Here is a 25,445-nt window from a genome sequence, read left to right as displayed (position 1 = left end):
GACCTGGACACAGCGGAACCGCACTCTTCACAGTGACGTGAATGGCGGCTGGGATGCTGAGCGTCTTTCATGACAGTAAAACGTGTTTATGTGGCACCTACTGTGTCAAAAGTTGACGTCCTCTTGTGACTCTAGTAACACGAATTTGTATTTTTATAGCGTGGTCACTGCATTTGTCATGTCTGGCACGTTGGGGGGACCCGGAGGGGTGCATGGGGCTGTCCCTCCTATATCCCTGGGGGTGACCCTGCAGGAGTTTTTCCCAGACACCCCCCCCTTACGTGCCACCTACTTGCTTCATCTGAATCGTAGCTGTTGGCTTCTTCCTCATCCTCCTCCGGGGGTGGGGGCTGGCGGGCGGGGGTGGCGGCAGGCTGGGGGGCAGCCGCAGACACGTGGGAGTAGGGGCCCGGCGGGTGGCCCGCTCTGTCCTCCCTGGCTCCGACTCCTCCGGGTCTGTCCTCCCGGGGTGGGGCAGTGGCCCCTGTATAGCCGGGGTCACCGGGAGCCACCTCTGCAGGGGACAGGGAGAGGACAGGAAAGTGACCCACTGAGGGCCAGGTACCCAATGTCTCTGGGCCGTGGCGTCCCCATCTGTAAAGAGGGGATTATAATGTCTGCAGGCACTCGAAGAGTAGTAGCTATTATTTAAGAAATGATCTAACACAGCACTTAAAATCGTACGTGGTGCATTAGAAAGCAATGACCTCGTTGTAGCCACGGTGATGAATGTGATGATGACGAGGCCTCCATAGTCTATATAATAGTCACTGTCACTTAGCGTGGTCTTGATACATTCTGGGCCACGAGCCAGGGTTTTATGTGTGTGGGTGTGTTTAGTCCTCGTAACAACTCTGAGGGGCAGGTCCTCCGGTCGCTCCCATTTTAGAGGTGAGGAAGCAGGCTCCGGGAAGTTAAGTGGCTTGCCCAGGGTCACAGAGCCGGGAGGGAAGGAGCAGGGACTTGAACCCAGGCAGGGTGGGCTCTCAGCTACTCCACGGGCCACCCTTTCCCATCTGTCTAATCTTAGTGTGGATTATCTAGAGCTCTGGGATCCGGGAATGGGGCGGCTTAGAGCTCATCACGTGGGTCTCAGGGCGCAGACTGGGTGGGAGAGAGGTGGCCGCTGGGGCCGGCCGGGGAGGAAGCGAGCACTTGCCTGGTCTCTGGTCAGGAAAGCGTCCAGCTGGCCCAGGGCCGGGTCTGCTGCCTCCTGGGGGCCCTGCGTGGAGAAGAGAGAGAGCAGAGAAGGCGGCATCATTTGGGTGCCCACCCCTCATCTCCCGCATTTCCTGAGCACGGACACAGGTCCAGGGGGAGCAGGTGATGTGCAGAGGTACCGGGGCTGCAGGGATGCTCCCGTGGGGGATTCTGGGACCAGGAAGGCCTGGGTTCCAGCCCCAGTGCTTCCCTCCTGGGCCTCAGCTCCCTGCTCCGTGAGACCCTACCCGGCTGCTGCAAAGCCCATGAGCGAATGGGGTGGGCACTGACTGCGAGGAGGTGTGCAAGTTCACGCTCCGAATCCATCAGTGCCGCAGCCTCGGTCCTGCTCTGTGGAGTCTCTACAACCTCATTCCCCACCCTGGGGGGCGCGGGGGTGGGAGGAGGACCCACAGAGACGGGGCATGAAATTACATTCAACAACACGCGAGACAGTCACTATTGCCTTTCAATGCTGATTCCAGAAAGTCTCGCTTGGGTGTGGCTCGGTCTCTCACCCCTCTTCAAACTTCGAGAATTTCCCTTTTGAACACAAGGGGACAGGCCTCAAGCTTGGAACCTTCTTAGGCCAGAGGACTGTGCATTTCATTGCAATGTTTAATTTTCATGATGTTAACAGGTGTCCTCTGCTATGGGCTGAATTGTGTTCCCCCAAAGCTATCCAGGTCCTCAGGCCCAGTACCTGTGAATGTGACCTTAGGAGGAAGAGGGTCTTGGCGGATGGTGAGGTTAAGACGAGGTCACTAGGGTGAGCCCTAATCTGATGTGACTGTGTCCTTATAAAGAGGAGACATTTGGACACAGAGAGAGAAACAGGCAGGGAGAGAAGGAAGATGATGAGAAGACATGGGGGGCGGGCCATGCCCAAGGCCACGGGCAGCTGAGGAGGAAGGAGACAGATTCTCCCTTGCGGCCTTGGCAGGAACCGCCCCACCGACACCTGGAGTTCAGACTTCCGGCCCCCAGGACGTGGAGACAGCACATTGCTGTTACTGGGAGCCCCACAGCCTCTGCTTCTGTTACCCTCTCTCTTCACGGTACGGGACCCCGGTTCCCCACTCACGCCGCCAACTCCGGGCTCTCCTACTCCCCCAAACTGGAACCCTGCCAGTTAGGCAAGATTTCCTTTGCCTTTCACAACTCACGTTTGCTCAGAGGTTCCCACGGTACTCATCTCTTGCTCACCATTTCTTCCCGAGTCTCACACAACCCTCAGGGGACAGCTGTCATTTTATGAAAGCCTGATGTCCTTACATTTTCCTTGAGAGGGTTCATGGTAGTAAGTCCTCAGTTACATTTGGAAACTGAGTCAATTTGAAGAAAGGTATCAAGGAAGTAAGAGGGCAGATGGGGGTGCATGCCGGAGAGATGGTGACAAGCCTTGGGGCCTGGACACAGTGAGGAGAGAGGTGCTGTCGCTCCTTGTATTAGGCGGCTAAGATGCCCTCTCCTGCCCTGCTTGGTGCCCCAGCCCCCAGCGTTACTCATTCTAAGGGTCTCAGAAGAGCTTAAGATTCGGTGGTGGGTGCAGGTTTGCAGAAAGCCGGGGCTCCCCTGGTGAGGATGGGAGGAACCGGGGTCACCACTGAGTGACATGGCAGCCTGGGTAGCTCAGTGGGTCGCAGGTACCTGGCTGCCCAGGTTGAGGAGGCACCGGGCTCTGCACTGAGGCTGGGGCTGGTCTGGAGGCCTGGACTGAGTTGGCCCGTCTCAAGCCTGGAGGAGAAAGAAAGGGAAACAGCCTGTCACGTTACACACATGCACACACGCATGCACACAGAGGAACCAAGTAGAAGCTGGGACTGGCTGGCCAGCATGAAGCAATGCCTTCTGGATTTGAATGCAGCCCCCCATACTCTTAGCTCCTTCAAATTCTGCCCTGTAGAACATTCTCTCTTTCCACCACTCAGACCCCTGGGCAGGTCACAGCTGCTGCCCGGATACTGCTGAAAAGCACAGGTTTTCTGACATTGCTCCCGCCTGTGTGAGCCAGCACAAATGGCCCCTCCCCTCTGGGCCTCAGTCTCTGCATCTATTAAAGGGGGATGAGAGTACCTGCCGCAGAGCGTGTGGCGGAGATGCAATGATACAACACGTGCGGAGTGCTCAGAACAGGGCCTGGCGTGTGCAAACACGCTACAGCTGGCAGGCATTCGTGTTATGTTATTGTTACTGAAAGAACCCAATCCATCTCTTCACATGGACCTAGCTTTGCATCTGAGTGTTCTCTCTTATAAGCTGTGTGACTGAGGGCTGGTCGCTCACCCTCTCTGAACTTCAGGGGCCTCAAAGAGGCAACAATGCTACCTACTTGATTAGAATGAGTCGACATTCGTTTTAACACTTGCCACATGCCAGGGACTTCACACATAGGACTTACTTAATCTCTACACCCCATGAGGTGGGCACTTTATTATCTCCATTTGGTAAATGGGGGAAATGAGGCCCAGAGGGGTTAAGGGGTTTAGCCAGTGTCTCTTGGTTGGTCTGCAGCAGAGCCAGGGTTTGAACTCAGGCCGCTGGTCTCCAGGGATGTTTGAGACCATTGGATGTTACTGCCCAGCTCTCCTGCCAAGAAGAGGAACTGAGGCACCAAGCCAGGAGCCCACTCTTCAGAAAGAGACGGGCACAGGTCTACGTGGGAACCAACCGTCCGCCCATGCACCCCACACCCAGTCTGGTGACCTCACCACCCGAGGGAGGGACTAAGGTCTCGCACGGGGCTCGAAACGCAGGTCTCCCCAGGCAAGAAGGTATTTCATCCCAAGTCCGAGGCTCCTGGGCTCCCACCAGTGGGCACTCTCGCTGAGCAAATCCACGGCGAGTGAGGGCCCAGGTGCTGGGTGCCCAGCGAGATGACAGCACCCGTGGGGGACATCCTGCCCATGCTGACCCCCCCTCTGATCTTGGTTAGATCTGTGAGAGGGGAGCATCCTTATCTGGCTCAATGCCAAGGGCCCCACCCTCAGAGTATTTTGAAGGGCCAAAAAAAAAATCACACTTTTTCTTACACATGGCATTAGAGGAAGAAAGGACAGAACCAAAATTGTGGCTGTCTGACATCAGAATCATTTCTGGATGCTGTGTCTCCTCTGCCATGGGCTAGAACCAGCCCCAGGAACGGAGTGCGGCACAGGGCAGGTACTCGATAAATACTGAGTGGATGACATGAATACGAACACTGTCCTCCCCCACATTCCTGATTCTCCTCATCCGGGAAGCCCGCCTGGATCTGCCCCTCTCCCTCACCTGCCGGGCTGTGGCTGGAGTCCCCTGCCGCCCCACCGTGGCCCTGGCCCCAGCCCTCTGAGTCCCGGCTGGCTGAGCTCATTCGTGCCTCTGAGGCCCGGCGCACGGGTGGGCCGTAGCTCCCTCGCCCAGGAGCAGAGGCTGGCTCGGGGCCTGCAAGGAAAGGCATGAGATGAGTAGAGACAGGGCAATGGAGGGATGGGGGGGAAGGGCGCCTCTCCTGAAGTGGAAGCCAGGGCCGGCTGAACCCACCTGGCTTCTGACCTGGGGCCCTTCTGTCTTCAGCGTCACCTGCAGAGGGAGAAACATGACAGGAAGGACTTGGTGAATGGGACCTGGGGGGCCGTCCACCACTCCCAAGTCATTTTTAAAATTAAAACTCTCCCCTCCCGACCTTCCCTCCAGTGTAGCTTGTATTTGCAACGGCACCTATTTCCTGTGCACGCACAGACACGTGTGAGCACGCACAGGCTAAAAGCGACCCAGCTGGGATCACTGGCTCCATCCCCGTCCAGACGGGCTGCATTCTCTCTGTCTGATCTTCCCCAGGATGGGCCAAGCATGTCCCGGCCTTAAGCCCTCTGCACACACAACATTTCCAAAGGGTCTAGGGGTCCCTTCCACGACTCCAGTCACATGCGTCCCCCAAAGATCATCCTCGGAAAGCTCTTCTCTGGCCATTCCATCCAAAACGGAGCCTCCTGTCACTCTCTCCCCTTTGCCCGCCTCATGTTTATTCCCAGCACTTTGCTCTACTGGATCTTATGTTTTATTTGCGTTGGCAGTTTGCCGAGCACCTGCTTCTCCCACCAAAACTTCAGCTGCAGGAAGGTGGGGATCTTGGTCTGCTCCGAATGCCACTCTATCTCTAGGGCACAGGACACAGCCTGGGTCTCGTCTGCTCTGTGAGTGCTTGTTTAAAGAATGTGGAAAGCCCATATCGTGGACTTAACTCCAAATCTCTGGAAGACACTGACTTCATTCCAGTTTCAATAATGCCTAATATGGCAAGGTGTGGACAGACTATAATCCACTCCACAATCCCCCTATAAATGAACATTTAGGTTTTCCCAGTGACTTCCTGCCATAAGCAATGATGCAACGAATGTACATGTATCTTGTCTGTGCTCCTGTGTTGCTGTGAGATATGTTCCCAGAGAGGAGTTGGTGAGCCAAAGGGCATACGCATTTCAAATGTTAATGAATTCTGCCACACGACTTCCAACGGTCTGGAGGTGACACGCAGTCCTACCAACAGTGTAGAGAGCATCCGTGTCCCCACACGGTCACCAGCCCTGGATGTCACTCTAATGATTTCTTAGGTGTCCCTACACAATGCTGGTGATGCCATTTCTTTCTAGTGAAGTTAATGGGGGTTACAGCGACCACACCACCAGCGTTATCTGCTGTGTCCAGAGTTTATCTAGTTCATACCACTTACATGTGTGTGTGTCCGTGTACAGGTGACTAACGTATGTCATCAGCCACCACTTACTAGGGGCTGCGCTCTGCAAAGCCCTTTACATGTGGTGTCTCACTGGATCCTCAAACCCACCCAATGACTTATTAGGTGCTCCTATGGAAAGTTGCTCCTATGGAAAATAATAGAATAATTAACAAATGACAACACCAGAAACAACTCTGTGTTTTGCGTCCTCACAACTGTAAGCCTACTTTGGCCCCACGATGTGGATGAGAGACGCATCTCAGTGAGGTGAGGCCACTTGCCCAAGCTCGCGTGGCCAGCAAGTGGCAGAGCGGGAATTCAGATCCAGGGCCTCCTGTCGCCAGGCCTTCGAGACCTTGGCAGTGAGGCTACCCGACCTTCTCGGCCTAGAGGGAGCGGTGCTTCACAAGGAAGAAGGATGCTCCACGGATAGAAATGGGGGCTGCTCAGGGACGCAGGGGACACTGACCACGTGGTAATTCCCTGCAGGGAAGAGAGATCGCTCGGGCCTTGTCAGGGAGGGAGTGTTTATTGATGCCTTTTGAGTGCCAGGCCATGCGCTGGGCATGTTAGGAAGCTACAGGAGACACAGGGGGGCACATCAATTGTCAAGATCTTCCTCCCAGAGCCTTCATGCAGACCAGAAATGACCCCTCAGTGTGAAGCGAGGTTGCTGCAGGGGCTTTATCGGGCAGTCCTCGTGGGCTCATTCAGTTAATGTGTGTTCATTGTGGTTGCCCTTTTCTTCTCTGATGGTGCTGCCTCTCCCTTTTAATCATCACTTTAATAATTAATGCTGGGATAACAACGATGATACCCACAGTAGTGGTAATTTTCTTTTACTAATTTCCTTTCTATTCCTCTCTCACTTTTAATTAGTCCGATTCCAGATTTGCTGATGGCTGATAGAGGAAACATCAGGGCAAGGAAGGCTGCCTCGGCAAACCTCAATGCCCACCCCCTCAGGCTCCAGTGTGTGTTTTGGTTGTGAGAGTCTCTCTCCGTTCCTAACTTTAATTTCTACCTGTTGTACCTCTAAATGCTCCATCAAAAACGACAACAAAGCCTTTTGGAAGCCTGAGATTGTTGGAGAGTCCTCTGTGCGGCCTTGCTGGTGAGCTGCGGAGGTGACATGGGATTCCTAGCCCCCAGCCCAGAGGCTGGCTCTCCACCGAATGGGTGGAGACGCAAAGATATCAGGATGTTCGCCAGGTAGACCAGTTAACCGGGAGCTGTCCTTGGTTCTGAAAGTAGAAGTTTTGTTTTTTGGGGTGGGGGTCGTTTTTTGTTTTTGTCCTACCTCGAGGCGGAGCCCGGGCGGTGTGCGTGGGCTCGGGGGCGGGCTGCTCAGGGCCGGCGGGCTCACTGGTGGGCTGCTGGGCCTTGGTCTTCCTTATGGGCATCGGCTGGGGGAGGACCTGCTTGGGGAAGCCCTTGAAGAACCAGGCTCCAGAACGCTTCCACACCTTGGGGAGGAGAGGCAGCGGGTGGTGACGTGGCAGCCAAGCACGACGGCCCCCGCCTTCTCCAGCACCACTTTTGACCTCTGCTCCCTCCCCCAAGCACCCTGACGACAGCTGGCGCACTTTTCTTGCCAGGAGGCAGTCTTTCCCTACTTCTGTGGGATTCACACGCCACCCCTGACCACTCAACAGAGAGGGCCTGGCTGTCTACCCGTTTTCTTGATGGAGAAAGCTGGACATCACGAAGGTGTGAACTGGCATAAGGTTACACAGTCAGAGAGCGCAAGGACAAAGACTGGGCACCAAGTCTTCCAGCTCTTACATGTGACGTGCCGCCCCCTGCTACCAGGAAGAGAACTAGGAGAGGAAGAAGTAAAGCCCTCCAGCACCCAGGAGGGGTTCTGCCAGTGTTCACAGCTGAGCTGATTCCTTCCACGACCACCCCTTAAGGCACACCCTGACCAGGCCCTCCGGCTCCCACCTGCCGCCTTCATTCCTTGGTTCTAGAGAAGAAGGAGAATTGGATTAAAAAAAAAAGGGCCGGTGCACTAGACGCCCGACAGGACTAGTCTACTCACCTCCCTCTGCTCCAGGCAGATTCTGCAGAGCCACACAGGGTGCGGGCGGTTGTTGGAGGTCTCCACCCCACACTTGGTGCAGACGTTCTGGGGACAGAATACGGGCCAGTGCACACTCAGATACACTAGGCTGCAAGCTGCCAGTGATCGGGGCAGGTGGCTGGGCAGGTTGGCGAGGGAACCCCATCGTAAAGAGCTAGAACTTTCCTTCTCTCACTCCCTGTCCATGACCCAGGCCAGTTAGAATAAATTTTCAACCCGAGTCTTCATTTCCAATAACAAGGATGAGAGTCATTCCCAAGCACTGGATAAAGAAATTCTCCAAGGGTCCCTGGGGGCGGGCCTGAGTTTTCAGCATCCGTACCGGAGAGACAATTGACGTGATTTTCAAGGAGGAAAAGCTCTACATCCATACTGTTTATGAATTTATTTCTTCTTTCTTTTCAAGTAAATCTGAGACAGCCTAGGCTATGACTACAGTTTCAACGCTTCAGTGAAGAGGAGGAGGTTATCTGGGCAGACGCCGAGACTGTGTGACAGGATGTTGCACTTTTGGCCGTTTCCTGGGAGTCAAGGCAAGGAGACGAACCTGACGGATTGCCAAATTCTCATTCTTGGCTGCCTGCAGCAGACAAGGTTTTCTTTGTGTGTATGTGGGTTAGATCAGCCTTCCTCAATATTCCATCTAAATGCTAAACGGGACTCTAAGCAGGAGGTGCCAAGGGACATTATGGATGTCTCCAGGTGCACCGCTCTCCTGAATTCCTTTCCTGGGAGTCGGGCAGACCCAGGGACACAGTTCTGGACACTCTGCCCTGGAACTGTGCAGTGCACACAGCTGAGGAGAGGGTACAGGGTGGAGGAGCACAAGGAGACCCCCTCCCCCTTCAAGAAGGAAGGCTCTTGAAGCCCAGTGGTCCTGACTCAGCTGGAAAGGGGCTTTCTGAGTCACGTGTACTATAACTCAGGGTAAGAGAATGCCGGGTTAGTACACACATGTATAGATGTGTGCCCGACATACTCTTCAATGTGACATGGAACTTGCTAAGCCACAACCTGGATACCTGCAGGCTCCGCCACAGCTCATGTCCTACCTCAGTTGAGCTCCCAAGTTCATTCTGGATGGAGTCGAGCTCTGAGGGGACAGAAGGGCCACAGGGACTTCCATGGGAGGAACCAGGACCAGGGTTACCTTGGGAGACGGCTGGGCATGACAGTGTCTCTCAGGGAGTCACAGTCTGGCAACCCCCCTTCAGGATCCAAGTTCCATTCCCAAGAGCCAGAGTCCCCCCCCAGGGCTTAAACCCAGACCTAGCCTCTCCGAGTGTGAGGAGCAGGGATGCGGGGAAGAGGAGGGTGATGGTACCTTCTTACAGTCCTCACACACCACGCAGGCAGAGCCCGGCACCCCCAGCTGCTCTCCACACAGTATGCAGCGGTTCACCCCATCCCCAGCCACGTTCTTCCTCATGTTCTCCAGACGGTCCACCAGGCGCCTGGAAGCAGAGACAGGGCACTAAGGGCCTGATAGGACCGGGGACCACCGGCATCTCCCACAGGAACGGGCTGGTGGTCTTAACCTTCTCAGAGCCAGCACTCTTAGGTATCTGATGAGGACTCTTGGACCCTCCTCAAGAAATGGGCACATGAAGTCTGATGCATTTTCAGAAAATCATGGAGCCCCTCCCAGACCCCTCAAAGCCCATCTATTCTACTGACTTCCAATGAAGAATCTTATCTAGTCCTTTCTGTTTCATGTCACTTCTTCTAGGAAACTGCCTCTGGGCCCCAGGTCTGTTTATCAACTTGTCTGCATGACGTCTTCACTCGGACATCTTCATAGGCACCTCGAACCTGTGCATCTGCCTGAACTCTCATCCAGGCTGCTCCTTGCCTGACCCCCAGCACCCGTGTCCCCATTCTCAGAAAATGGTCCCACTGGCCACCAGCTTGCTCAAACCAGCATCTGGGGGCTTCCTTGAGCCCCTCCTCCCCTGATATGCATGGAGCCTACCTGAACCTGCTGTGCCTACCTCCCTCACATTCCTGGAACCCACCCACGTCTCTCCATCCTCACCTCAACCAAGCCACTGCCACCTCCCCTGGCTGACCGCAGTACCCGCCTCACAGTCCACCTTCTAACGCCCCTGGCCGCCCCAACCTGTTCTCCCCACCACAGCCAGGGCCCTAGTCCTAAAACGTGATTCTGACCATGACACTCCCACTCCACACTTGGAAAGCTGTAGTGGCTTTCCCTTCCACGAGGCCCTGTGACCGCATGTGGTCTGGCCCCAGGTGAAATGTCATATATCTTCCCCCTCTATGTCCGGTTTTCAAGGCTGTAGTTCAGTGGGTTTCCTAGTGTCATTATCCGGGCCTATGGGTCACCTGGGAGCTTCTTAGAAATGCAGATTATTGGGCCCCGCCCCAGACCAGCGGAATCTGAAGACTCTGAGGGTGGTGCCCAGCAATCTGTTTTCACAAGGTGTCCGGAGAGTTTGGATGCAAACTCAAGTGTGAGAACCATTGCTGTGGTTCTAAACACAGCTTCTCCAAGTCCCAGTCCTATCTGCCGCAGCACTTTGCACATTCTGTTCCTTGTGCCTGGAATACAGCCCCCCTTGCCCTCCCCCCACATTTTAGTTCTCTCTCTCTCTCTCTCTCTCTCTCACACACACACACACACACACACACACACACACACACTCCTGCACATTTCCTGGCTAGACTCCCCTTACCCTTCGGATCCCAACTGAAACACCACTTTTTCTGACCACCCGCTTCACGTACCCCAACACCACGTCTCCGAAGCTCTCGTCACGTAGGTAAGTAACTGTGAGATGATCTGCATTAAGGAATTAGTTTGTTGTGAGTTTGCTTCTGGCTGCCCCTCTGGAGGACAAGCTCTCCCAGGACAGGGACCTTGTCTGTCCCTTCCTTGCTGTGTCCCCAGGGCCAGCGCCTCCTGGTCCACTGTGAGTGTCCCTACAGGGCGGGTGAGTCACTGCATGGGTGAATGAGGGCAGCCCGCTTCCCAAGTCCGCTTCCAGCAACAGCAGGCTGGTCAGGTGACAGAGAGTGACTTAGACTTACATTGTGCTTACTCTCCACCTGACAGCCAACCCCAGGAAATAGGGAAGTTAGATGGCTTTTGCAAGGTCCTACAGCTAGAAAGTGGTGGAGCCGAAACCAGAAGCCAAGTTTACATCTTTGCAGGAACGCTTCTCAGACTTAACGCATGCATAAGTGCACATCTTATTCAGATGCAGATTCTGAACCGCCAGGTCTGGGTGGGGCCTGAGGTGCTGCATTTCTAGAAACCTCCCACGTGATCCCACACGCTGCCACTGGCCCCTGGCATACTCCGAATAGCAAGGCTGCCTAACCACCGCCCCTGAGCGACACCCCATTTGGATCTCAGGTAGGTTCTGGGGCACATCCCACCTCCTGGAAGTCATCGCCTTGCCCTTCCTTCAAACAAGACTGTATTGTTCCCGTTCCAGCCACAGCCAGGGGACCCAAAGGGAGCTGGACTCTGCCCTTCCCTCCACAGGCGGGGTCCCAGCTGTGGACACTGAGGGTGGGAGAAGCCCTGGACTGGGCCTGGGGCATTGCAGGCTCCAGAACGTCCCCAGCAGCCACCTGATGCTGCTTTTCCCCACAGGCCCTCCTGGCTCCCACCATGTTCTCCGAGAGCTGGGACTCGCGATGTTATAAATAGCAGGCTTTCCTTTGTGTTCCATTCAGCAGAGAGCTGCTCTGCCGGAGGAGGAGCCAAAAGCAGCCTGCAGGCCCTGCAGGCTGCGCGGTGACCCAAATCAGAGAGAGCTGCCTCCCCTCTTCTCTTTGTCCTCCCCCCTCCCTGCCCCTGCCTTTTCCCTAGAAATTGTTTTTATAGGATAATGGGCAGTGGCGGAAGTGACCAGGAGCAAGCCCCCAGTCCAGGGTCTCAGAACGCCTGGTGTAACAGCAGCGGAGGTTTACTGAGCATTTACTATGTGATCAGCAGGCCCCCTTGGATCTGATGAGTGAATCCTTCCAGCTGCACTATAAGCTAAGGGCTATTCTTGTCCCCCTTTTCCAAATGAGAAAACTGAGGCACAGAGAGGTTCGGTGATTTTACCCAAGTCACACAGCTGGGAGGTGGAGAGAACTGGGGTTCAGAGTCTGGCAGGCAGGCCCCGAGTCCCTGTTCAGAACTGCTCCGTGCGCTGCCAGGGTGCTCCATGCAGAGCCCTGGGTGCCCCCTGAGCACTCGCACCCCTGCCCGGCTCCATTCCCCTGCCTTCCTCATACCACAGCCCTCGGTCATCGGTAAGTACTAAGGTGCGAGCACCATCCCCCCCTCTGGGCCTGTCCTGCCCGCCTCCCCTCCCGAGTTTGGGACGAGACACCCAACAGCTGCCCCCTCATCTTGCTTCTCCAAAGAACCCTCAGCGTAGGGCCAAGAAATCTGGATTTTAGCTCAGGGTTTGGTCTCTCTGGAGGCCTTTCGATGCCACAGAATTATAAAAAGTATTATGAGACCATGAGGTGCGTTACTGGAGGCAGGGGCAGGGGGGTGGGTAAGGGCACCTGCGGCGCCATTTTGCTCGTACACAACCTTGTTCTCCTTTATTTTCTCCTTCATCCACTGTCTCAGCCGGAAAATGGTTAGATTTTTGTTCTTTTCTCAGTGGGGGTCCCAAAGCACAGAAAGGGGAGAGGGTTGTCTGGGGTCCCTCGGCCAGGGCTAGGCCCTAGTTCTCGAAGCCCCAGGAACCTCATGCCTCAAGTCGGGCTTCGCCAGCGGAGCTCAGGGAGGGACAGACGACCTGACTTTAAACAGCAATGCACTGTGTCCAGAGGGTTCTCCTGTCTCCTTTTGGTAAACGAGGGCCCTGGAGTTGCCCACCCCCTGCGAACCCACGTTCTAGCCTCTCTTCCAGACGCCTGCCTCTCCCACCCTTTAATCCTAAATGCAGAAATGGCCCATTAACCCGCGTTCTACTGGTAGTGTCTGGTTGGCTTCCGTCAGGGGCGGCCAACAGCACAGAAAAACAAGGCATTTCAACTCATCATTCCCATCTCCCCCCAGGGACCCTTGTTTTGGGGGGATTCAGTACAGACCAGTATAGAGAGGAGACGTGGGGTGGGGGTGGGTAGACCCTTATTCTCTGCTCGGAGACCCAGGGATGCCCTGCAGCCCCCGATGCTGGGGCCCCAACAGGGAGGCCCCGCCAGCCGAAGGGCAGAAACCGGGACAGAGAGCTCTGCGGGGAGGAGCTAAGTCACAATTGAGTCAAGACCACGAGTCACAGACGGGTCTTTACCCTGGAGACAGGACAATTCGGTGTCTGCACCCCAGAAGTCATGTTTGTTGTGTAGATGGGAAATGGGCACACACTGAACCCGATGGGCTCCGGGGAGGCCCACGGGGTGGCCCCACAAACTCTGAGACCTAAGGCACCACCCAGGAGGGCCTGAAATGAAAACTTCCCAACTAAAGGCAAGTCACGGGGGCAGTCATGTCCTAGGCCGCCATCTTCCCTGACGAAGGTCAACCTTGACCTTCCCTGAGCCTGTCAGTTGTCTCTGTGCGTCTAAAGTAACATCCCTTCCACACGTCTGAGTGACCCCTTTTCTCCGGGCCCCTCAGGGTGCCACCTCCTGCCACAGCGGAGAGCACAGGACCCCCCCAGTTCTACCTTGTCCCCCAAACACCATCTCTATGTGTGGTAAGGGGTCATTGTTAACTGCCCTGCACCCACCCATGGAAAACAAGCGTGCGTCTCTCCAGTTTGCTTTTGATGCAGTCTCAGAGGTCTCCCCGCCTTGCTTTCCCCCTAACCTGTCACCAGTGAATTTCACGTAACCCTCCTTACGCTTCCTCCTTTGATGCTTAATGCATAAAACAAGCTGTGAAACTGCCGTTCTCTGGAGAGTTTTCTCAACCCGTTGAGACTTTGCTTCCCAGCAGCTGCTGTCAGCTCGGCTCAAATCAACTCATGAAAGTTCTCTACAGGTCTGGATGTTCCTTTTGTCGACGGTGGTTACCAGTCCTGGCAGGAGAGTGCGGCACACGTCACGGAAGACGCTCCCAGCCCTCACTGCAGGTCAGTCGCCCGCAATGACAGAGTGCCCACGCGTGGGCCCCCACTCCTACCCTTCTCAGCCATGGGTCTGGCTAACCCTGGACACCAGTGTTTCAGCACACAGACCCCTTGGAGAGCCCAACATTTATGGAGCCCCTAGATCACCTGGGGAGAGCGTTCGACACTCAGACAAGGGTTCTACAGGGCAGGGTAGAGCCTGGGAATCTAGCTTTGAGGTGGCTTCCTTGGATGCTGGTGAGCCCCCAGCTGCACCTTGAGAAATGCCACAGGAAGGGAGGAAGCAGTGGGGCACATGGGAAAAAGCTCTCCTTATGACAGTAAATGGGTTTTAAGAAACCCCAAACCCATGATGATACAGAATTATTATCATGTGAGCTTGGGTTTGGAACATGCACATCTGAACATCTTCATGCCGTGCACCGAACCAAAAAGAACCAGAAAGAAAACACACCAAACTATGCACAGTGATTATCGGGGGGGCGGGGGGGGGTTGTAACTTCATTTTCTTCTTTATGCCTCCACCAGACCCTCCTCCCCCAACACCCAATTAGCTCTATTCCTCCTTCGTTTTCTACAATGACCACATGTTTCCTTTCACGAGAAGAGAACGGGGATTTTGAAGACAGAGAACATGCAGGCCGAGGGTTAAAAGGTGTGGTTTGATCCCTGTCTTTGATCCAGTCAGTGGCCTTGAAAAGCCTCTGTTCTCTGGGTCCCTTGTCTGGAACTGAACACTCGAGGTAAGATGAGACGCACCTCAAGTCAATTCTCCTCCACAGGCCACGTTCAGGGATTCTCAGGTCCTGAGGCTGAAACCTCAGGGCGGCCCTTGTGTTAAGAAGCAGAAGGACCCTCCGTGGGGAGGAGAAGCCCTGCCTGCACCCGCAGGCTGGCTTTGTTTGCCTGTTTAATGTCTCCCTATTAAGTGCCCAATTAGCTGGACACTGTAAGCGCCTGTCACTCTCTAGTTAATGTCTTCACATGCCCGATTAACTGTACGATTACTCCTTAAGCCTCGAGTCCCAGGAACATCCATCACCACCAGCCTGTGTGCTGAAGGGGGCCTGTCGGTTCCTCAGGACAGTCAGTAGGGTGCCTGCCCTTGCTCAGAAAGCGTAGGCCCTCCTCTGGGCAGCAACGGAGGATCCCTGGAGGTGGCCGGAAGGGGAGGTGGTCAGACCACCTTGCTCTGACCTTGCCATCCGCGGGGATCTGGATGAGCTACTCACTCATTTGACACATACTTATGGAGCACCCGCCCCGTGCCAAGGAGACGGCGAGGACCCCGCAGGGAGCACAACAGAGGAGGTCCCGCCTCAGGGGCCTGGGATTCCAGCGAGGGACTCCGATGTCATCGAAATGAGCACAGAGACCATTATCACTGCACTTGCGGTGCGCCCTCTGAGGGACGTGAGTCGGCGCCGGTGAGAACGCACAGGAGAGGGGGCAGAAGTCAGGATGGGGCCTCGGGGGGAGGGGCCGCTGAGCCGAGACCTGAAGCGGAGCTGACCCAGTAATGAGGAGGCCAAGGGAGAAGAGGGAACAGCGTGTGCAAAGGACTTGAGAGGTGTTCCGCGTGGCTGGTGGGCTGCGGAGCAGGAGATGGGGCTGGAGAGACGGGCGGCGGCCCCTCCGAGCAGTGTTGCGTGTCTCTGAGGGATGGGATGGCACCCAAGGGCTTCTGACAGAGGAGAGTCCGCCTCCCCTGCTCTGAGGCAACACAGGGACATTGGACTGGAACCCTGGGGAGGGTTTCAGACACTGTGGCGGTTCCAGGTGGAATGGGGCAGGCTCTGCCTGCACAGAAACCGCAGGTGCGTTCGCCCTTGAGCTTTGCTGCTTCCCAGCTCGGTGACCTCGAGAAAGCCACTTAAGCTTTCTGAGCCTCCCTTTTTCAAATTAGGGAAAACACAGTCCTTAGCCCCTAGGGTTGCTGCAAAGATGAAATGAGGGTGTTTGGGAGATGCCTGGAACATGGTAACGGCCCCATAAATGCTTGCTGCTAATGACTCCTGCTGGAAATGTGTGGCTTTTATAACTCCCTGTGCTCACATTTTTTCCGTGTAACCAGGGTGCTGCAGCCTGGCCATGAAATTTGTCTTTCTAAAGCTTTTAAAGGGGCTGCGGTGACAAGAAGTTAACGGGACCCCCGGGCCTGTTTCTAAACACACACACGTGGGTGGCACATGTCCCTACACGTGAACACATATGCCCACGTGCACTTGTGAGCACACGCACACACGCGTGTGCATCGTCGGCACCAACACACAGGACACACTTTCCCAGGCACGGCTGTACAACACTCTGGCTGTGCAGGTGAAGGCCTTCTGCAGACGGGGGGAGAAGCCACCTGCAGGCTGCCAAACCAGCCTCGGGAATACTGGGGCACCTGCCTTCCAGCTCTCGGACCAGCACTGCTGAGGCGCCTCATTGAATTGGGGACAGAAGGCTAAGGGATGTTCGGCTGCGCCAGGAAGTAGGCTTCGTGCAGCGTCCTGCCGAGCTCAGAAAGACACCGTGCCTGCTGAGGTGCTGTGGGTTTAGGTGTCGACACCTGAATTGGGGAGGGAAAGGGTGAGAGGCCAGGGATCCACCACTGGGGGTCGGGGGGTGGGTGGTGGGAAGCTGCCTTCTGAGCAGCAGCTAACTGTGATTGCACACGATTCACAAAGATGCAGCAAATCGGGCGAGTGGATGCCGTGTCGTCTGTCTGTCTGTCTCTCTCACAGACACGCAGACACACGATTGATTCCAGAACCATGATGCTTTCGCTGTCACCCTCATTGCCAAGTAGGGGGGATAGAACCGGTAACTTTATCCAATTCGGCATTTTCTGATGTTAAGACTGGGCCGCCTGCTGAGAACGGGGCACAGAATTCAGACATAGGAGGCAGTTATGGCCGCTCTGACAGGGGCTGGCTGGAGACCCCGGTGCAGGGTCTCTCGGGAGCCTGTCCTGAAATGACTGAGCCGCTCTCTCACACAGCCCTGCAGCGGGCGGGCAGGCGGGCTGCATGCATTTCAGACTCATTCATCCTCACGGTTGTTTATTACCGTCAGCACCTGGGGGGCCACAGATCCCGATGTCTCCCCTTGATGGATTGGTGACTAGGACTCCTGCCTGTGCAACAGCACTTTGGGGAGGGGGGGTCACCCCAGATCAGAACTGGAGACAAGGGAGCTAATGTGGTCACTGCCAGGCAAGGTGCTGGGTCGTTATAAACCCGGGAACGCGGACAGTCACCAGGCATGTGCACTGTTTTTCTTTGGTCACCTACGACCTGTGAGATCAGCTCTATTACTCACTCCCATTTACACAGGTGGGGATACCAGGGCACACGGAGGGGAAGTCGCTTACCCCGAGGGCCCCCAGCCGCGAGTGGCCGAGATGGGACTGGAGACTAGTTCTACCTCCCGAGGCTGTCGCTCTCTTCAGAGGAACGAAGTTTTTTGCTTTATTTCAGTGCTTATGGCTGGGGCTCTTGCCAACCTCTCTCCCTGCCCTTCCCTGTTGTAGAAAGTGGTGTAGAGAGTGCAGGGTACAGAGGCCCACAGGGCACAAGGGTTGCTACAAGTGGTCAGGAAGGAACTTTCCACACTGATGTGTGTGAGGCTGAAGCGGCCAAGCTGAGTGAATATCTGAGACACCCCAAGTCCCTGAGGTCACTTGTCCATGGCCTTCCCTATCTGCACCCCAAAAGGCAACGGGATAAAGTGGACAAGACAGATTAATTCCACTGCTGGGATTATATCCTAAGAACCCTAAAACACCAATCCAAAAGAACCTATGCACCCCAATGTTCATAGCAGCACAATTTACAATAGCCAAGTGCTGGAAGCAACCTAGGTGCCCGTCAGTAAATGAATGGATCCAAAAATTATGGTACATATACACAATGGAATTCTATGCAGCAGAAAGAAAGAAGGAGCTCCTACCCTTTGCAACAGCATGGGTGGAACTGGAAAGCATTATGCTGAGTGAAATAAGCCAGGTGTTAAAAGACAAATACCATATGATCTCACCTTTAACAGGAAGCTAGCAACAAAACAAACAAACAAGCAAAATAAAAACAAAGACACTGAAATAGAGAACAGGGGGACAGTGACCAGAGGGGAGAGGGGAGGGAATTTCAGGGGAAAAGGGGAGGATTTACAGGAACTAGTATAAAGGACACACGGACAACAACTAAGGGGGGTGGAAATGGGAGGGAGGTGGGGAGTATGGGGGGAGGTGGGCTAAGATGGGAGTAAAAGACAGAAAACTGTACTTGAACAATAATCAAATTTAAAAAATTAAAAAAAAAAAAGACAGATTCAAGTTAAAAGTCTGGTCTGGTCACGTTAAGGCCTCTGTGCCCTGGGGCAAGCATCATAACCTCAATGGGCTTCTGTTTTCTCACCCGTAGAGCAGAGACGATCTTGTCTGTGAGGACACTATCAGGGTTAAAGGAAATGTAACGAAGCTGAAAGACCCTAACACAGCGCTGGGCAATGAACGGTTGCCCAGCCTTTCCGTAGAAGAGCAGAATAAGACACCACTCTGGAGCCAGCCAGCCTGGGTTTGTGATTGCTTCCTAACTGTGTGACCCTGGGCAAGTTGCTGTACTTCTTGTGCCCCAGTTTCCTCATCAAGAAAATGGGACTAACAACACGGCCCACCGCACAGGGCTGTTGTGAGAATTACATAAATGAGTCTACCTGAAGCTTTGTGCTCGTGCCGGCATGTGGTGCTTTAACAGCGAACTATTTAAAGTTGGTAAGAATGTACGAGTTATGAGAACGAACTAGCATCATTTCCCTAGAAGCTGAGAATATGGGCAGGAAAATCCCCAAGCTGCTTCTCCCGTTTGTGAGCCGCCCAACGAGGCCAGTGCAGTGGTCCTCGACAGGCTGACCGCCCCCCAGAGGGTATGTGGTGAGATCTGGAGACACTGTTAGTTATCACACCTGGGGGTGGGTTACAACAGGCATCTAGGGGATGAAAGCCAGGAATGCTGATCAAAATTCCTACAATGCACAGGACAGTCCCATCGTGAAGAATTACCTGTCCCCAAGTGTGAACAGTGCCAAGGGTGAAGGAACTTACACAGCACACGGGCCAGGCTTGGTCATTTGGGTGGAGGGTTCACTTAACCTGTTCTCTCTTTTATGGCGGTCACTGAACGCATTAAGGAATGAAGGTTTCCACTGGCGTCTTGTACACACAGAATCCATGAATTACTAAGGCTGCAGACATTGGAGAGCGTTGGCCCTGGCCCTGGGAAAATGAGGTGCTGCTCAGTAGTTTCAACCCTGGGGGTTCAGAGTCCCCCCAAACCTGGTGAAATCAATGACAATTTCTTCTTTAAAATGCCCACAGACACACCCAGACCTCCTGAAACCTGTCCACAGAGAGCCTAAGACTCAAGGTCAAAAGAACGGGGGGGGGTCTTCCTTTAGAAAGAGGGGAGTATGACTTGGCCAACTGCCGGCTTTTCAAACTATAGGAAAGACGCCTACCTAGTTAGATGGAACAGGTTCCAAGCACTGTTACTCACTTCTCCCTCTGTCCACATTTTTGGGAAATTCTGCATCATGAATACAGGGGACAGTGGAACTGAGACAGAGAGGTGACAGGAATCCAACAGAGTCTGTCAACAACAGGTTGTGTCTCTCTGACTTCCTCTTCCATCACAGAATCTGGACGCCAAGGTCAATGACAAGTCCTAATTACTTTTTGGGGCCCATCTGTTTAGGGACATTGGTCTCAGATGGAAGCCACCAGGCTGCTTGTCCCTTCGAAGGCAGGATGTGTGAGCAAATGCCTTTGAGAGGTTCTGAGCAGAAAGAAATATGATAAGGATGCAGAGGGGCCCTACCACTGGGGGGAAAAATTAAAACCAGAACCCACAAAAATAAATTTTCCCAAGCAAATGTTCAATTCCAGCTTTAATATATCTAAAGATCCTGCAGACATCTCATGGGAGTGTGTCCAACTCACAAAAGCCCTTTTCACACTCAGGAAAAGCACTCATTATCCATGCAGCCTGGTGCCTCTGGCCGTGGCTGATTGGATGAGAGGTGGACACTCAGGGTGAGCTGAGCCAATCGGAGTTCCTTCCCTGAGAGTTTGGAATTAGGACCAAGAACCATAACAACTGGGGAAATGTCTTGTGGCTACGTTTTCTACCATGTGGGATGAGAAGCAGACCTTTCAAAAGGCTTGGCTTGGATCCCTTGAGATAGCTCTGAATTCTTATATTAAATTCCCCTTGTATAATGTGACAGAGCGTCCCAAGATGACCGGGATTAATGCCTTCCTATGGATGCATAAGTCTTTCTTCTACAAGCAGATGGGATCCTTTTCCCTTCTCCAATAGAATTTGGTGGAGTAATACCCTACTGGTTTCAGACCAAGCTGTTAAGAATCCTGGCAATTATCACTTTTGTTCTCTTGGGATTCAGCCGCCATGCAAAGGACCTCAGGCCAGACTACTGAATAAGGAAAGAGAGGGACCACATACACCACAGTGAGGCATAGACATGGGCACAAAACTTTTCTGGACCTTCCAGTCCAGCCCAGCCGCCAGCCGAATGCAGCTGAGTCAGAAACCTCAGCCCATGCCGCGTGGAGCAGAAAACCCGCCCAGCAGAGCCCCGCCTGAATTCTTAACTTACAGAATCATGAAGAGTAATACACTGTTGTTGCTTTAAGTCACTCGATTTGGGATGCTTTGCTATGCAGCAATAGAAAACTGTAACTGCCTCGCTGGAATTAATTTCTGTTCTTGCAAGCCAAGTGCCCTAAAGAATGTAGAAAGCCTGCAGCTGCCAGGGAATGTAACAAACTCTGAGATCCGGCCTAGCACTTGAATAAGGATTGTGGGGGTGTAATGAGGCGGTTTAATGAATTTCCCTTCTGGCCATCACAGCTCTCTCTGGGGAGCAGAGCTGGACTGTGGGCTGAGTGTTGATCAAAGGTTTGGGCAGAAGCAAAGAGGCTTCAGGTAGAGAACCCGCTCTGATCGGCTGCATTCTCCTGGGGCTCTCTGCGGGGGGGCGACTGACTCTAGCAAAACTGCCCCAGAAAGGCAGCACCTCCTGAGAGGCCGCAGGCTGAGTCTCCCGCAGAACTCCCAGAGCCACGGGAACATGGAGTGCAAACAGGTTAACCGGGTCTGAACGGAACAGGGCCAGCAGGGAAGGAGCTCCAGCCTCTGGCTCCCAAAATGGCCCCTGCAAACCCGAGCTTTTAAAATTTCCTTGTCCTGCAGTCTAGACATTTGGGGTCAGCCCTACAGGAAGGACGCCTAATAGTTCAGAGCGTAGTTCTGAGGCAGTCCAACCGAACTTGTGTGTTGACTGTGTGACCTTAGGCAAGTGACCTGACCCCATGAGCAAAATGGGGATAATGCTCGCACCCGCTTGTCAGGGCAGAGAAAAGCAGGTAAAGAGCCGATCCATATGACGCTTCAGAGTCAGTGCTTGGCACACAGTAAGGGCTCAACAGGGTACACATCATGATGATTATTTGTGACGTTCTTGAATGGTGATTTCACACCTCTCTAGATGGCTTTCCCTCAGACAACAGGAGAGAGGACTCAGCAGCTCAGAGCTGGGTGTCTGGGACCAGAAGGGGGCACAGATACATCCCAAATTTAACAAAGAAGGAGCACCAACGCTCTGAGAGGGGCAGCCCACCACATGGCACGGGTCCCCCAGCCAACCTCCCCCCCGCCCCACACACACTGTAGTCTGAGCAGACTCGGACTAACTGGCCTCGCTGGACGGTGGAGAAACCGAGGCTCCCAATGCTTGTTCACTGAGAGCGTGAGCCTCTGAAGTGGGGTCCCCGATGGCCCCTTGTTTTCAGCCTCACCCCATGTCTGATGTGCTGCTTTGCTGTTATGACTCCCCTCTAACCCTCTCCCAGGAAGTGTGGGAAGAGCTGGAAGGAGGGCAGGTTCAAGCTCATGAGACACAGACAGGTTTGCCAGCGAGGCCTCCCTGTGGGGAGGGTGTGGGAAAACAGCTGCCTGTCCTCTCGGCTCTGGCAGAAAACACAGCCTCTCGGCAGAGGGAGACTCTGCCACCAACAACTTGGCCCCAGCTTCCCTGGAAGCCTCTCCGATCGCCTTCAGTGGAAGGCGTGGGCCGCTGCAATTCCAGGGCTTGCCAAATGGGAATCTCGGGGCATAATTCTAGAATGGAGGTCTGGGCCACTGTCAAAAATTTGGCTTCCGCAGCAGATTCATTGTTGAATGATTGCCACCGTTTATGGATTGAGCGGATGCTCCAGGCCAGGGACCACACTAATCCTCTGTACGTTGAGCACTCACTGAGAAGTACATGTTAATGCATCCCCACATTGCAGATGAGGAAACTGAGGCACAGGGAGGCAAATGACTTACTTAAGGTCACACAGGGGGGAAGTGGGCCCAGGTCTTCCTGACTTTGGGGCCCTAGTAATGAGCCATCATGTCACCAGGTTAGTTGAGGGCAGTACCACATGACATGGAGAACAAGGAAGGGAACCCATCTACCCTGTTCTAGAATGTTCGAGCTAGAATCTTTTCAGCCCTCAGAGACACCCACCCCTAACTTTACCCCCAGTCAGACCAACAGCCATGTTTATATAACATGGGCAACATAGCTGATTGGATGAGAGAGAGCGAGCACCTGATATAAGCCAGCCAATCAGAGTGGCTTCCCTGGGAACTTGGACCCTGGGCTCCAACAACATTCCAAACTCTCCAGGCTCTCGGCCACAGGCGATGTACAGAGAGATTAGGAGGCAGCACTGCCTGCCGTTTTCACGCATTCACTCAACAAACATTTTACTGCATACCTACTAGGTACGAGGCTCTCGGGATTCAGTGGTGAACAAACAGGCAAAAATCTCTATCCTGGGGAACCTTATTGTCTAACAGGGAGAAATGAACAATCATCGAAGCAAACAGGTAAATAAAAACTATGTTGGCTGGTGGTAGTGATACGCAGGAAAAAGGCCGAGAGGAAGTCTTGAGTCTAAGGGTTTATCTTTAACGCCTACACCCCTCTTTCCTGCAAGGTGCAGGCCTGTTGGTGGGTGAACACACACAGACATGCACAAGCACACGTACACACACACACATACAAAATCACATACTCACAGACTTCCAGCCTGGACAGCTCCTCACTTCTGATCCATCTTAAAAAGCAAAATAAAAACTCCACCCTGTAAGCAGGCCCGTCAAAGACCTTCACCTTCAGCACCCTCACGGGGAGGCAGACGCAGGCTACGGGGGTCTCTGTCCTTGGTCAGCTGCACCTCTGCTTTCCCCGGTCTGCCCTGAGGTATCTGCAGAGGCTCAGATCGAAGGCACGCACTTCCCGCCTGTCTGTGACATCACCACCCATCCAAGAGCCTGCTGAATCCCAAGCTGAGTGTGGGGGCGAGAGGTTACACGGGCACCTCAGTGCCTAGATCTGCTGCAAGCAGTTGGCAAAGGTGGCCCCTGGCATGAAGGCCCAGGGAGGGGCTGGGGAGACGCCACCCCGCCCCCTCCCTCTTCTCATTTCAGGGTCCAGTCTCGGAGGACCAGTTGGTGGCCTCCCGGTGTCCCAGCAGCCAGAGTTCCCAGCCATGCAGAACGCTCCCCAGACCCTTCCTCCCCTCTTCTCTGTCACCCCTCCCCTCTGACCCCTCCCTCTGAGGATCACCCGCATTCCCCAGCCCCACCCTTCTCAAGCCCATCCCAGTACCGCTTCCCCTCTCTCCAGCACTGTCCCTGCTCATGGATGTGGTCACTCTGTCACAACTGTCACATGTCCTTCTTATGGCCTTGCTTCTCTCCCACACACATTTTTTAAATCTCTGCCCTCTGAACCCTAATTTTTCCTTCTTCCCACCATTTATTAAACACAAAGTATCCCAGGGCCAGGCACTACATTTAAATCATTTTACTTATTCCAGACAGCATCCCTGCGCATGATTACTGGTATTCTCCCCGTTCCACCAGTGAGCAAACCGGGCCCCGGAGAAGTGAGTGATGTGCCCAGGACCCACGGCTGGGTGGGGAGTGGGACGGAGCCGGGGGCTGGAGCCCAGACCCGCCGGGGGAACCGCGGCCACCTCGCCGTCACACTGGCCTCCCTTTCCGGACTGGTTTCTCCGGGTCTCTCAAATAATTCCCGTCAGGTGTGCCCTTCCTCGTACGTCCAGTCTCTGATTCCATCTCTCTCACCTCCTCACCTCGCCTCTGCATGGCCAATGTCTCTGGAACCCATTTCTGTGAGGCTGAAGTTGGCTCACACACCAGCACCTCCAGCCTCCGTGATAATCTCCTTCCCCCCATCAGAAGACCACCCACTCACCCTCTCAATGCACATGCAGATGAGAAGTGCCCTCCCCAGCCGCCACCCCCCCGCCCGCCCTCTCCTCTTCCGGCTCTTCAACCTCATGTGATAGGGATTCCAGTTCTGCCTGGGTGGGTGGCCGGGTGGGTCATGGATGGCCAAGCCTCAGGGCAGCCCCGCCTGCCCCAGCACCTGCCCTGAGCAGTGAGCAGCACAACCTTTTGCAGGCCCCCCCCCCCATGACTCTCCAAAGGGATGGGAAGTGTCAGGACTCACCCGATGCGCTCCTGCTCCATTGCTTCCATTTTCTCGGCCCTCGCGATCACCCTGTTGATAATTTCCTTCTCCTCATCTGTCAACTCTTCCTGCTTCCTCTGTCTGTCAGGCTGCCCACTGGGGTGGACGGACCACCCCGTCTGGAGCCTGAAAGGTAATGTGGGAAGGCGTGAGGCCGGACAGGAAGCCCGGGAGGCAGCGTAGGCTTGTGGGTAGGCCCCAGGCCCTGGAGTTGGGTAGACCCCAGTTCTGGGGACTGTGAACTGGGAGTTTGCTGGGAGACTCTGGGCCAAAGAATGGTCTCTCCTGAGCCTCAGTTTGCTCATCAGTACAATGGGCTTATTTTTACTATGTGCTTAGCACACGGCAGACACTCGGTCATCGGCATTTGCAGGAAGCTCATGGTAACCTGGGGGATGATGGGTTCTCAGAGAAAGATTCCAGGATAGACTTCTACGGCTGGAGTGGAACAAGTTCTGGGAGGGTGGTCTGCAGCCCTGGGCTCCAGGGGGTCCCCAGCCCTTGCCTGGCACAAAGGTGTTTGGTTTGAGCCACAGATTTTTTTAAAACATAAATTTAAACTGGTTACCAACTAGGTTTATACAAATCCCTTGATTTCACATAAACATCCACATTCCCAGCCTCAAAAGTTCCTGTAGCTTTTTGAGTTTCATCCTGTGTTCTTCTTGGCTTTTTTTTTAAAGCAAACACGGACGTAGCACCTACAGGGTACCCACATTGCCACATTTGACCCTGACACCATCCCTACTGTACGCCTGCATTACTTCATTTAACCCTC

At 54.3% G+C, this 25,445-nt stretch overlaps 1 protein-coding gene across 1 annotated transcript in view; it reads right to left on the bottom strand.

The window, feature by feature from the left end:
- Window positions 1-25,445, bottom strand: part of RPH3A (rabphilin 3A) — a 166,713-nt gene that overhangs the window by 16,850 nt on the left and 124,418 nt on the right. The window contains exons 6-14 of the mRNA XM_053669853.1: window positions 24,647-24,793; window positions 9,325-9,454; window positions 7,959-8,045; window positions 7,218-7,383; window positions 4,723-4,761; window positions 4,471-4,623; window positions 2,851-2,937; window positions 1,160-1,222; window positions 293-514 (exon numbers count right to left, since the gene is read on the bottom strand). Coding sequence (XP_053525828.1) covers window positions 293-514; window positions 1,160-1,222; window positions 2,851-2,937; window positions 4,471-4,623; window positions 4,723-4,761; window positions 7,218-7,383; window positions 7,959-8,045; window positions 9,325-9,454; window positions 24,647-24,793 — 1,094 coding nt within the window. The remainder of the gene's footprint in view (window positions 1-292; window positions 515-1,159; window positions 1,223-2,850; window positions 2,938-4,470; window positions 4,624-4,722; window positions 4,762-7,217; window positions 7,384-7,958; window positions 8,046-9,324; window positions 9,455-24,646; window positions 24,794-25,445) is intronic.

The sequence above is a fragment of the Artibeus jamaicensis genome, unplaced genomic scaffold, assembly GCF_021234435.1.
Source record: "Artibeus jamaicensis isolate MK-2021 breed Jamaican fruit bat unplaced genomic scaffold, CSHL_Jam_final contig_525, whole genome shotgun sequence".
Taxonomy (NCBI): Eukaryota; Metazoa; Chordata; class Mammalia; order Chiroptera; family Phyllostomidae; genus Artibeus; species Artibeus jamaicensis.
Note: the sequence above shows the minus strand (reverse complement) of the source record. Positions and strands in the feature narration are given on the sequence as shown.